At 37.0% G+C, this 13,267-nt stretch overlaps 1 protein-coding gene across 1 annotated transcript in view; it reads right to left on the bottom strand.

The window, feature by feature from the left end:
- The window catches only part of LYST (lysosomal trafficking regulator), a 160,521-nt gene that overhangs the window by 130,834 nt on the left and 16,420 nt on the right, over window positions 1-13,267 (bottom strand). The window contains exons 4-9 of the mRNA XM_073793649.1: window positions 11,118-13,197; window positions 8,707-9,730; window positions 6,765-6,926; window positions 5,115-5,271; window positions 2,750-2,976; window positions 2,178-2,244 (exon numbers count right to left, since the gene is read on the bottom strand). Coding sequence (XP_073649750.1) covers window positions 2,178-2,244; window positions 2,750-2,976; window positions 5,115-5,271; window positions 6,765-6,926; window positions 8,707-9,730; window positions 11,118-13,197 — 3,717 coding nt within the window. The remainder of the gene's footprint in view (window positions 1-2,177; window positions 2,245-2,749; window positions 2,977-5,114; window positions 5,272-6,764; window positions 6,927-8,706; window positions 9,731-11,117; window positions 13,198-13,267) is intronic.

The following is a 13,267-nucleotide window of genomic DNA, read 5'->3' as shown; positions in this document are numbered from 1 at the left end:
ATTATGGAAATGCAAATCAAAACCACAGTGAGATACCACAGTGAGGAAAACATCAGACAAATTCAGCAGGGAGACATTCTACAGCATGATCAGTCCTCCTCAAAACTCTCCAGGTCATTAAACAGGGAAAGTCTAAGAAATTGTCACAGCCAAGAGGGAACCTAAGGAGGTATGACAACTAAATGCAATGTGAATCCTGGCTAAGATCTTTAAACACAAGAACATTAGGTACACATTAAGGCAATCTGAATAAATTATGGACATTAGTTAATAATGATATAACAATATAGGTTCATTAATTATAGCAAATATACTAAGGTTAATCTGGGTACTCTGTACCATCTGCTCAGTCTCTCTGTAAAGGTAAAGCTGTTGTAAAAAATAAAGCTTATTAATAAAAAAATTAAAAAGCAATCTACATTAAATCAAAATAAAATAAATGATTTTTAAAAACCTGAAGTACTGATGTATGCTACAACATAGATGAAAATATTATGCTAAGCGAAATAAACCAGTCACAAAAAAACACATACTCCATTTACATGAAATATCTAGAATAGGTAAATCTGTAAGACAGGAAATAGATTAGTGACTGCCAGGGGTTGGGGCACGTGCGTGGGGGAGGGTGAAGGGGAAAGGGGGAGTGACTGCTACAGGGTATGGGGTTTCTCTTGAGGCGATGAAAATGTTTTAACTTGGACAACTCTGAACCTACTAAAAAACACTAAACTGTATACTTCAAATGGGTGAATGGTATAGTATATTAATATATCTCAATTATATCACAAATATATCTCATGTATACAAGTTATATCTCAGTAAAGCTGTTAGAAAAGATAATGGAATAGAATTTCTCAGAGCTAAGCTGGAAATAAGTCTTCAGATCAAAAAAGTCCACTAAGTGCCCAACACAATAAATAAAAATATACCCATACACTAAGTAGATGGGGAAGAAGGGAAGGCTTTTCCTTACCGTGTAATCCCAATTAATAAATGAAGATGGAATGATGGAAACAGAAAATTACTATCTGGCAAACCACCATATTAACTGTTTCAATCAAGAGTCATCAATGGATGCTAAAATGAGTGGGTTAAAGTATGATGAAAAAAAGGATATTTCCATAGCCTTAAGTTATCTCCCCATAAGAAACTTACTAATTATAGAGAGAAAATACTAACAATGGAAACACCCGGCAAAACACCACCTTAACCAAGTGATCAGTCAACATCACCAGTAACAAGATACAGATATCATGAACCCCTAGATATGATGCACTGCGAAAAGGCATAGCCATCACTTGTGAGGTATGCATGCCCAAAATGCATAACTTGAATTTGATCATGAGAAAATATGTGACAAACCCAAATTAACATTTTGTGTATGTCGGCCTTAATTCTCCAATTACAATTTAGGTTTCTCCAACTAAAATCTACGTTTCTATCTAGTGTATATAATATAATCATATTACGTATTCATTATGAATTTGTCAAATGTCTGTGAAAGTACAGAGTAGAGAGTGGGCACTCAAGCAATACCTGATAAAAGCAGCAATACAGGGCTTCCCTGGTGGCACAGTGGTTGAGAATCTGCCTGCCAATGCAGTGGACACGGGTTCGAGCCCTGGTCTGGGAGGATCCCACATGCTGCGGAGCAACTAGGCCCGTGAGCCACAACTACTGAGCCTGCGCGTCTGGAGCCTGTGCTCCGCAACAAGAGAGGCCGCGATAGTGAGAGGCCCGCGCACCGCGATGAAGAGTGGCCCCCGCTTGCCACAACTAGAGAAAGCCCTCGCACAGAAACGAAGACCCAATACAGCAAAAATAAATAAATAAAATTAATAAAAACGTCTACCCCCAACAACCTCTTTTAAAAAAAAAAAAAAGCAGCAATACAGTGTTTAGACTGGGCTGCAGTCCTCGCAATGCCACTTCTATGTATATGACCCTGAACAACTAATTTGGTCCCTTGGAATTTAGATTTTCCTCTCTATAAACTCAAGATACTTATACTATGTCTACCACATTGGATGGTTCTGAGAAACAAAAGAGGTGATGCATATAAAGCTACTTTTGAAACCACACAGCACTATGCCAATGGAAGCCATTATTGTGAACTCTTCATTTCACATAGCAACAAAATTATTTCAAAGCTATTGTTTAAAACAGTTTCAACGCACCTTGAAAATCAGAATCAGTCTGTGTTAAAATACTCAAGAACCCTCCTAAAAGATTTTTCACAGTTCCCTGAAGATTAAAAAACAAAACATAAGAAATTAAATTTCTTACCTCATGAAAGCATGAAGCAACTGTAATATCATAATAAATTACTTGATAGTCTACTGTATACACATTTCTAGGTATTTTAAAATAAGTGGAGAGAATGCTATGTGTAGGATTATACATAATTTTCATTTTGTTTTTTATGCTGTTTTGTTTTCTGAGTTTTCAAAACAATGACCATATATTAAAATTAAATGCAATTTTTCAAATATTATCCACTCTCAGAAACATACTAGGATTCTTATTAGTTAGCCAATGACAACATTAATGTTTATGCTACTTTGGAGAACTATGGAAATAGGAGATTTTTAGAATACCACTTGTACTAAAAACATACATTAAGGTATTATAAAAGGTAAGTAATCATCTCAATTTTCAGACAAGTTGGGTTATATATAAACAAAGAGATGAGTAATTGGGGCATGCGTGTGGTAAATATTGATCACATTTAACTAAATACATCTTTTACCTGTTGCATGAGTAGAAAAATATTCTTTTCTTTCTGCCTGATGATTTTCAAAAAACTCTCAAATACGTGGGAAAGCACGTCAAGTTTGGCTTTACCAGCAGAAAGCAAATTTAATTCCAGCGTACAAATCTCAGGATAAATTATTTCCCCTTGAGTGAGGTTTTCAAGTAAGTCATTTGGACTGCTTGATGCACTGAAACTTTCTACTTCAGGCTTTAAGTCTACCCCTAAAAGGGGGAAAAGAAAAGATTATTTTTATTCCCTAAACATTGACAAAAGATTTCAAATCTCGTTCATCATTTAGGAGATCTAGTGGCACAAGTGCTATTTATAAGAGGCTCACAAAACCTTTTCCTACTGCTTGACTTTTGATTACAATAAGTATCCTGAAAACTCAAATCATATGGATATTTTGAAGATAAATGAGTAGCCTTAAAAGTCATTTTGATCTTCACTAGAACCACGAATATTATCAACTGTAATTTTTACAGACCTGTGACACAGGTTTAACACACTCCTTTGACACAACTGGAACAAAATGCTATCCCAAACTTTCTGATGCCAAAATACCTAAATCACAGGGTAGTTCATTTGTTTGCCCATATCTCTGTGAAAACAGTAGGTCTGGCTATTGGTTGGATGAATTTTATACTGTGTCTTCTTCATAAGTGAGAAACAGACAGACTTTCAATGAATTTCAATTTCAAGTACTTTCAACGAATATTACATTTTGGAAATTTTAACTGTTATGCTCTTTAAAGAAACTGCTGTACTCTTTTAAAGAGTTCATATAGGTAAGAAATGGATAAATTTCTACCTAGACCAAAATTCTTTAAATTAAGATCTATTTAGCAAACTTACAAAAAGGAGGAAATCTATCATTATAAAATCATGTCTGCACTCTGATAAAACTAACACTGTTGGGACTTCCCTGGCAGTCCAGCGGTTAAGACGTCGTGCTTCCATTGCAGGGAGCGCAAGTTAGATCCCTGGTCAGGGAACTAAGATCGTGCATGCCACACAGTGTGGCCAAACAAACAAAACAAAACAAAAAACTAACAATATTAAACCAATATTTTTTCAAAAGCACCTGCTCAGGAGGTGGGGGGGACGGAGAAGTGGAAGAAGGTGGTTAAAAGGTACAAACTTCCAGTTATAAGATAAATAAGTACTAGGGATATAATGTACAACATGATGACTATAGTCACCATTGCTGTATGATATATAGGAAAGTTAAGAGAGTAGATTCTAAGAGTTCTCATCACAAGGAGAAATGTTTATTTCTTTTCTTTTTATTGTATCTATATGAGATGATGAATGCTAACTAACTAACTAACTATTGTGGTAATCATTTCACAGTATATGTCAATCCAACCACCTTAAACTTACACAGTGATGTGTGTCAATTATTTCTCAATAAAACTGGAAAAAACATATTAAAGTAGTTTGTTTAATGAATCAAGTAAGCTACATGAATATATATGTGTGTGGCTTTCAATTCGTGGCTGTTCCTTTGTTCTTTTCACTCTCTTTATGGTAAAAAAACAAAGAAACAAAAAGTACCTGCTATGGGCCCATTAAGCCCTTTCAGTAGGACGTCAGTGATTATTCCCATTCACTCAGTGGGAAAAAGAAAATAGACTTTGAGGAAGATAAACCACTGCAAACTTACTGAAGACTAACAGTACTGGCAGAGTCACTAGATCAGCAGATTTAAAGATGGAGCCTTCCCAGAAATCTCCATATTTTCCATTCTACCCAAGTTTTGGGCCTAGAAACAAAGGACCATATGCAATGTCGTTCCATCCTAAACAAGCTGGGCTGTGGTGAGCTAAGAAGAAATCTATGCTGCAGCATCCCTGGAGGCCACAAAGAGATGTCTGCATTCCTTATATTATTTAAGCTTTATAACAAACTCCCTGCAATGCTCTTCCTGTCAATGTTTGCTGCATAGATCTTTTGTATTTAGGCCTCAACGTAAACATATCTTCAGAGAGGCCTTCTCCGACCACCCAATCACTATCACATCACCCTGTTTTATTTCTTCATACTGCTTATTTCTGATACTTAATGTTTGTCTTTTCCACTAGAATATATATGAAAGCAGGGACTCCCTCTACCCTGTATTCTTAGGCACTTGGTCAATGTTTGTGATAACAAAATATATCTCATTGTTTTAAACTGCTTACAAGAATGCCAGAATTTGTTGTCAAGATCAAATGAAATGATGATGCAATGCACTTTTTAAATGTAAGGCAATACGATGTAAGGCCATACAAAATTCTAAAGTGATATTATTATGAACCATTTGCTAATTAATAATCTGACTTCAAATCCAATCACAAGTCCTTCAGTGATATTTTACCATCATCCCAGGTTTCACTGTCCTCAGGATTGCTTTCAGTATCTGCTTCATAACCTTCTTCTTCAACCAAAAGTTTAATACTGCAACACTGAGAATCCTCAGCTTCTTCTGAAAAATCACCAGGTTGGGATGACAATTCTTCTTCAGACTGATGACTCTATAAGATCAGTGTAATTAAAAGGCAAAAGCTGTAATGTTTGTTCATTTTTCATAAATAAGGTATTTACTACTCAAAAGTTATTTTAAGGACAGCTTCGGTATTTTAAGAAAAAAAGTCTTAGGAATCAATATTAACCATTACACATTATGAAATTCACACAGAATAATTTTCTTGATTAACACCTCAAAAAATAGCTGTCCTAAAAGATTAAGCTATAGGTCATTTCAGTTTTACTGAAAAATAAGTCTAAGAAATTTCATTCTAGTTATATGATAAGAAATGACTAAAAACCACAATGAGGTAGAATTAAGTTGTACTTCTTACAACTTCATGTGAATAAATATGTATTATTTTTACATATTTGTTCATGGAAAAGATTTTTTCATAGGATTTTTATAAATAAAGTGTTTCATAAATTAGATAACCAGAGAAGAGATGAAAAATTTTCAAGGAAATTAATTTTAAGATTTCAGAATACAGTTGTCTATATACAAGCATCTCAGAAATCAACAGTTCCAGCATTAACTCCCTGTGCAATATCTAGTGGCATGAAATTTTCCTTCTCTTATAAAAATGCTACTATTATCTTCATTTTAGAAAACACACTTGAAGAAGCTCAGAGTATTTTATCATTGCAACAGTAATAAAAGGTAAAGTAAACTTATTTTTTAATAAGTAGGTAGGTATTTTAACCCACCTAGGTATTTTGACATTTTAGGTAGGTACTTTAACATCTTCCAGTTAATCAACTGCTTCAGTAATATGATGAAGGCATTAGTAGTTATTTCAGTTAAGTTTTTAACTTATGACAAACAGTAACATAAAATATTATGGCAGAAGATTATAAGATGCCAATGTATGTCCAGACCAAGGAATTTAAAAAGAAGTTACATAAGGATAAAGGAGAGGTGACAATTTACTAAAGGTAAAGAAACATGAAAGGAGAGGGAAGTTAACTAAATATGTATCCGAGTTTCAGGAAAAAAAATTAAAATAGTTCTTTTAGAAAACAATGTTAACAGAACAACTAAAAAACTATGACTGCTATTTTCTATGCAAGTACTAGTCATTTTTAATGCTGAGTGATTTAAAATTAAAGTGAGAAGAGAGTTCTGGAAATATTAGCTGCACCAATATAGGATCAAATAAGACAGCTGAGTCACTGCCATCCCTGAATTGTTATTTAATAAACTATCAGTTTATACGTAAGACTTATCAAATAATACCTTTCCACCTAACTAGAAGTAATTCTCAGAAAATCTCCAGATTAGATGAAGAAAAGCATGTCATACTGCTCTCCTGTTTTTTATGAGATACGGCACTGACTAAATACAATCCACCCCACGTGACGGCGACACGGCCCATCGAACTCACATGACCAAATCCTGGCCCATATGTCCTAACCACATTCGTTGGTGTCTTACTCCCATCCCACACGCTTCTGCCTCTGCCAGTCACACCCAAACAACACAACTGTCAGTTATTCATACCTTCTCAGTCATAGCATCATCGTGTTCAAAATCTGCTGAATGATTCCCCAGTGCAACTCGAAGCAGGGCATCAAATAAAGGCTTTGCTAATTCTGTTTCAATCACCTTTGACTTGGAAAGATGGCTCTTCATTTCAAGCAGTATATTTTCCACAGACAAGTTCTAAGGTAAAAAGAAAAAAGAGAGAGACTAAGAATATTAACATGCTTTAAGAAAAAATTAAACAGTGACAAAACAAATGATAAATTAATAGTTACTTAAGTAAATGCTAGTCCATTTATTTGCAGTTGATATGAAATTAAAATGACTGTAAATACCTAGCGCTTATACAAACATCCTACTGTTACAATTAATAACAACATTTTAATTTATCAAATGCTTTACTCATCTTATTTGGTTTTGAATTTCAATGTACCATAAATTAATTGTATCATGCAAAGAATGTTTAGTTAAAACTTCAGGGGTTTGATTAACCATCTCTAGATTTTACAAATTCCTTCTTGGAGATTCCTTCAGACTCTAAGAAGCACTTATGTTCTAATCCTTTTCTCTTCCTCTCTTCTTTACTCCTTCCCATCTGTCCTTCAGGGGAACTCTCACTGCTTGCCTACGTTCCTCTACTAGGGGATGAGGCCATAAGGATGGATAGGAAACTGACTTCTTCCCTAAGGAATTATCTCCGTCCAATGTGAGACACAGATACATACGGACAAGATATGATGGTGACCATACGAGAGCTATAAATAAAGTTCTCTGAGTACAGAAAAGAGAGGATGTGCCTGAGAGACCTGTCAAAGTGTCCAGAGGAAGGACTGTATTAGATGAACAATGAAGAACAAGTTGGAGACAGCAGGCATAGAAGCAGAGAGAGAGAATATGCCAGACAGAAGAACAGGTACAAAAGTACAGAAGTGATGACCAAGAATGGCATCTCGAGAAGCTGTCAGCTCAGTATGGCTGATTGCAGCATGGTGAAGGACAGCAGGAAATTAGGCTAAACAAGGAAGTGAAAGCAAGACTGTGATGGGCTCTGCGTGCTATACTAAGGAGTGTCTATTTTAATTGTGAGCAACGTGGAGGCATCAAGATGTTTTAGACAGGAGGCATTATGGAGGCTGGGACTGCAGTCAGGAGAGCCTGCTGGCTGACAGAACGGTTAGGGGTGAGTTAGTAAGGAAAGAAGGGAGCTGCCATATTCGAAGTGTCCGTAGAAGCAAGGCCCGAAACTGAGGACTCCTTTTTCTCTGAGACATGCTCTCAGGAGAAATTTGCAAAGGTGTGAGGGAGGCAGAATATGTCGGGGGAAGAAGCCAGGCAAAGATGCAGTTCCAGAATAACTGTGTAGCCCCAGCCTAATTCCAAGGGAAGCTCCGGAGCCTCAGCTGCACCACAGAAACTGGCACACACACACACACACACCCCCAGAGCCATTCCCATCAATCACCGGCTCTGAGCACCCTCCCCAGGTTGGCCAAGGGCACTCCTTGGGAGATGTGTACAGGTGTGAGTCCTCAGCAGTCAACATCTGCAGCAGACGGTGGACGGGGGGATCAGCTTGGTAGGGGACCTGGGCAGGGCACCAAACAGAATCAACAAGGCTGAAGAGTCTGAACTTTGCAATACAATACTCATTATTACTCATCTGACATTCAGTGAGTAACTAATGCCTTTCAGAGTTGGTAAATTTGTCACATGTGGGTTCTGAATTCCAAACTAAAACATAAGCTTCTTGAAGGCAAGAACAGGCTCATGTACTCCTCTGTGTCCGCCACAGTACCTGGTACTGTGCTAAGCATGCAGGAGCACCTCAAAACTTAGAATCTTTGGAAAAACAAAATGCCAATAGTATTACATTGGAACTTTAAAAAAACAAACAAACAAACAAATAAATAAATATATGTATATGTAAAACACAATAGCTAGAGGAAGGACAAGTTACTACCTGATTAGGTAACTCCAATTCCATCTTCTGCTGACTAGCTCTGCTGCCATGAAGACAAATAGCCAAAAGGGCTTCCAAAAGTCGTATGCCCTGAAGTGAGGTCTCGCTTTCTCGATTCGTAAATACTTTTGCTTCCTCGGGAGCAGCTTCCGCGGCTGGAATATGTTCCACGTTCATGGAAGAAATAGGCTGTGACTCCAATTTACCTGAACTGTCAGCACTCTTTTTCAGACTACCCAGTTCTGAAGGTGTGGGGTCACTTTTCACAGTCAAAGATAATAAATCTTCCTTCACAGTGACCTCAGATTGAGAAGGTCTGTGTAAATCTTGGTTTTCCTCTACATTTATATCTCCCTCCTTTCTCCCATGCTCCTCTTCAGGACTTCTGAATAGTTCCTGTATTATCATAAATATTAATTTATGGCATACTCGGAAACCACCAAGCCTATAAAACTGTTTCTGGAAAACTGGACTCAACATGTAGATCCAATGACACATTGACCAAATGTCTGCTGCTTGGTGCATGTGTTTGGGAGAGGGCAGGACGAGGCTCTCGAGAGAGAAAGATGGCAGCATGTGTTGCAAAGGCTCGCTCGCTGTACTGTCGTAGCCAGAAGTATCTTCTGAATCATTGGCTGACTCTCTATCAGATTCTGCTTCTTTACTTACGCACAGGAATGCCACACAGAGGAAGAGGTTTATCGTGTTGATATAAACATCCTGGGTGACAGACTTCCGTTTCTTTGGATAAGCATCTTTGAGGCGGGCATAAAATTTGCTAAGACTCTGAGAATCTGAATAAGCTTGCTGGTTGTACAAAGTACTGACATTTAAAGATGACAGCTCCTTCTGTTCAAGGTCTGTCCCATCAATACCTGGAATTGAAGAATCTTTCTGTTGTTGCCCTAGGCTGATTATCAGAGTTTCAAATGCTTTTAGCGAGTGATTTCGAATACCATCTAAGTAATTTAATTCAATTATTTGGTTCACTCCATTACAACTTAAAAACAAATCTCTTATTACCCTGTGAGAGAAAAAAAAATACAAGAGCTTTTACATATAGCAACATCATTTATAAGTAGGTACATATACTAGTTAAATATGTCATTGCTAAACACCACCTATTTCAACTCATCAATTATCTGGCTGAAGTCCTCAGATATGACCAGGATCTTAAGTGGCTTCCTAGTTACTTTTACATCCTTCTTCAAACACTCCAGCAGCATTTGAAAAGAACAGATTACAACGAATCTCAAGTTAAACGAAGCAACACATCTCAAGTTAAGTTAAACAAAGCATATTCTTCTCCAAATGGCAAAGTTCTCTATCAATTCTCAGTGCCACAGCCACCATCACATTTGAGATGGACACTCCGGAAGCCCGGAGGCATTTGTGTGTCCATCTGTTTGTCTGCCTGATGGATCACCCAGGACTTTTGTTTGTTTTAAATCTGTATGTCACACAGGGAAAGAAGCAAACTGCAGATCTGAAGTTTTTCAGCTCTGTCTCAGGTAAGACTCACGGATCTGGATCACTGGCCACAAATATGCCAAGGAGTTCAAACCTTTCAAAGCAAAGTCAGTTCTATTTAAACAATGTCAGAATGTCAGGAATTTTTTAAAAAATGATTGTAAAGATAATGAATGATCACAGATGGGTTGTATTTTATTATGTTTTTTAAATGGTGTATGCATTAATTTGAAAGGCCAAACTACCCATCAGAAGCAAGCTTTATTTATAAAACTATTTTTTAAGTATCAGAGTTGATAATCACAAAATCTGCAAAACTCATCGATGGGATTCTAAATTAATTTTAATTTTCTCCTTTTTGCTTAATGGTATTTTCCACATATATTGCTTAGGCAATAAATGTAGACATGGTATTTAAAAAATAATAATTCCCTTAATTTCACTCCCTCCATAAATAATTATCATTTTATGTATATGCATATTTTACCTAGTTGTAAATAAGTGGATGATATTTTTATTTTATTGATAAAATATTATAAGTATTTTTTCATGTCCCAACATGATCCTTTTAAACATTATTTTTTAATGGCTAATAATAGTACATCAACAAAATATAAAATAATTAATTTAACCTTGCCCCTGCTGTTGGATACTTGTGTTATGTCCATTTTTTTCTCAGAAATATATTTAAAACTTTACTTTTTCTTTTTCAGAGAAATTAAAATCAATGGCTCTATCCTCTTCTCTATGACCACCCCAGTAAAAACAAACAAATGAACAAATACATAAATATTAAAAAAAAAAATCTGACATGGGATGGGAATTTTTTGGTAGTTGTTAAACTAAAAATTAAATCCTAGAAAAAAAAATAATAAAGATATTCAAAAGCATACAATGAGAAAAAAATATCTACACACACGCACACACACACACACACGAACCTTGATTTAAGCAGGGTAGGCAGAGTTTTTAAATAAATCTGAACCACTTCCTGGGGCAAACACTGGTCATGATGGCTACATACATGAGTCTGAGCTGAAGTAATGTCGAGCTGTTGACAATGATGTGCTAATTCAACTCCTCTTTGGAGCACAGGATTAAATATGTAGTTATACAATTTCCACTGAACAACAATATTGCCTTTCTGGATTAAACTGGAAATGTGACTTGCAATCTGCACACTACATAATCTGTCTTCTTCAAAAACAAAACTCTGATAAGCCTCTAAGGCATCCCATTTCCACAACAGGTCTTCAGATCCACTGCTGGGCAGGATCCCTTGAAATCTGTAAGAAGGACTGGATAAACCTGAGGAAGGTTCAGCATCGCATGCGTTTCCCTGCAGGGTCTCTTCTAATTTGGCTAGTTGATCTGAGTCAACGGTACAAATATTGCAAGCTGCTTTCTTAGTTTTTTGTGGTATCTCGGCTCCTCCTAACTGATCCAAAATAAGTTTGTTAAGAATATTTAATATATGCTGCCGACAGTTTTTCAGGGCTGGCGATTTAAAAGCATAGAGCAAAGGGATGATCACAGATTTGGGATCCATGCAACAGCATATGCCGATGTTCTGAACACCCGAGAGAATCTGGACGCACGTGCTGCTCAAGGAAGCCTGCTGCAGTAAGCGTAAACACTGGTGAGCACACACTGCAATGCAACAGCACCGCTCGGGGTAATACACGTCTCCATCTGCCGTCTCTTCAAATGGGTTTTTGGAAACTTGGTTTTTAAAAGCCGAAACCAGCAGACCTGAGAGATCTCTGTGGTGATGCATGAGGTGGGAATATTCACACCGTCTGTGCCTTTTTCTTGTACACATTGAATGATGAAGTTGCTCTGATTTCACTTTTTTGACAGTGCTCATTATTTTCATCACACTATTGATGAGGGCTTTCAAATGTTCTGAGGCCTCAGGAGGAACCCCATCTCTTACAACCAGCCACTCCATTTGAAGAACTGCTGTTTCAAGTAAATGAAATCCATGATGCTGAATGAATTCTTGAACCAGATCCATGGCTTGACTGAAGAAGAAAGGATTTGAAGCTGCACTTTGAAGACAACAGATCAGGATCTGTAAAACTCCCTCTAGGAGCTCAGGTAAAAGAAGCGCTCTATGGCGATACTTGGAAAACACAAAATCTTCCCGAACCTCTTGTAGTGTTTTCTTTTGTCTTGGTGCAAAAGGGTCGGGCTGCTTTTCTAGGCAAGTTCTAATTTTTAAAGCTGCTCTAAGCAATTCTGTTAAATTTTTTCTAAGACTTTCTGGCATCATCTCTGCCATACTAATATCTACTGACATAAGATGCAACACTGTTCGAAAAAGCATCCGTTGAATCAAAGCCACTGGTTCTTCAGTCCAACCTGCAGAAACCATCCGACTCTCCAAATTGTCGCTGAGATTACAGCAGTCCCCAAAACCCGCTAGGAACTCAGTCAGTGTGGGCACTACACTGGCAGCTAGAGCAGAATTATGATTCAAGGTAATGTCAAACTTACAAACTTTCTCTAATAAAGATAACAGAACATGACATAAGTCAAATGGAGAATTGTTCATGTGACTGATGATAGACAAGGCCGCTGGCTCACTTAAAATGTCAGTGTTTGACTCCTGTCTTGGAATCTTCTCTCTGGAATTTTCCAAAGCCATGGTATCAGGAGGGGTCTGTTCTTTGGTTGATAAGTGGTCAAGCTTAGCTGTAAGGTGGTCTTCTTTAGGAGACTGTGTTACAAAATGCTGCAGCGGATGGGACCTTCTATGCTTAGTCATTACTATACTTTTGTCATCTGAATTGACTTCTGAATCTGAGGTGGAGAGCTGCGTCTTTCTTGCATCTCTTACAGAATAGCGATGGGTAGTTTTACGCTGTCGTCTGCTTTGTTGAAAAACATTTACTTTTGCAGAAACCTGACCGGCTGGGGCACTTCCTTCTAAATATAATTTTTCCTGAGTAGATCTTTGAGAACTTGAGTTCTTTTCTTTGGTCAGGATTATATCAGCTGAGAACGGTAGATTAAAATCTAACAATATGAAGAAAGAAGAAAATTTAGAATACCTTAATATGTTTTAAAACTCAGTTTGCATAGGTGA

Source organism: Tursiops truncatus, chromosome 16 (assembly GCF_011762595.2).
Source record: "Tursiops truncatus isolate mTurTru1 chromosome 16, mTurTru1.mat.Y, whole genome shotgun sequence".
In the NCBI taxonomy this organism is placed as follows: domain Eukaryota; kingdom Metazoa; phylum Chordata; class Mammalia; order Artiodactyla; family Delphinidae; genus Tursiops; species Tursiops truncatus.
The sequence above is the reverse complement of the archived record's forward strand: the minus strand, read 5'-3'. Positions and strand labels throughout refer to the sequence as shown.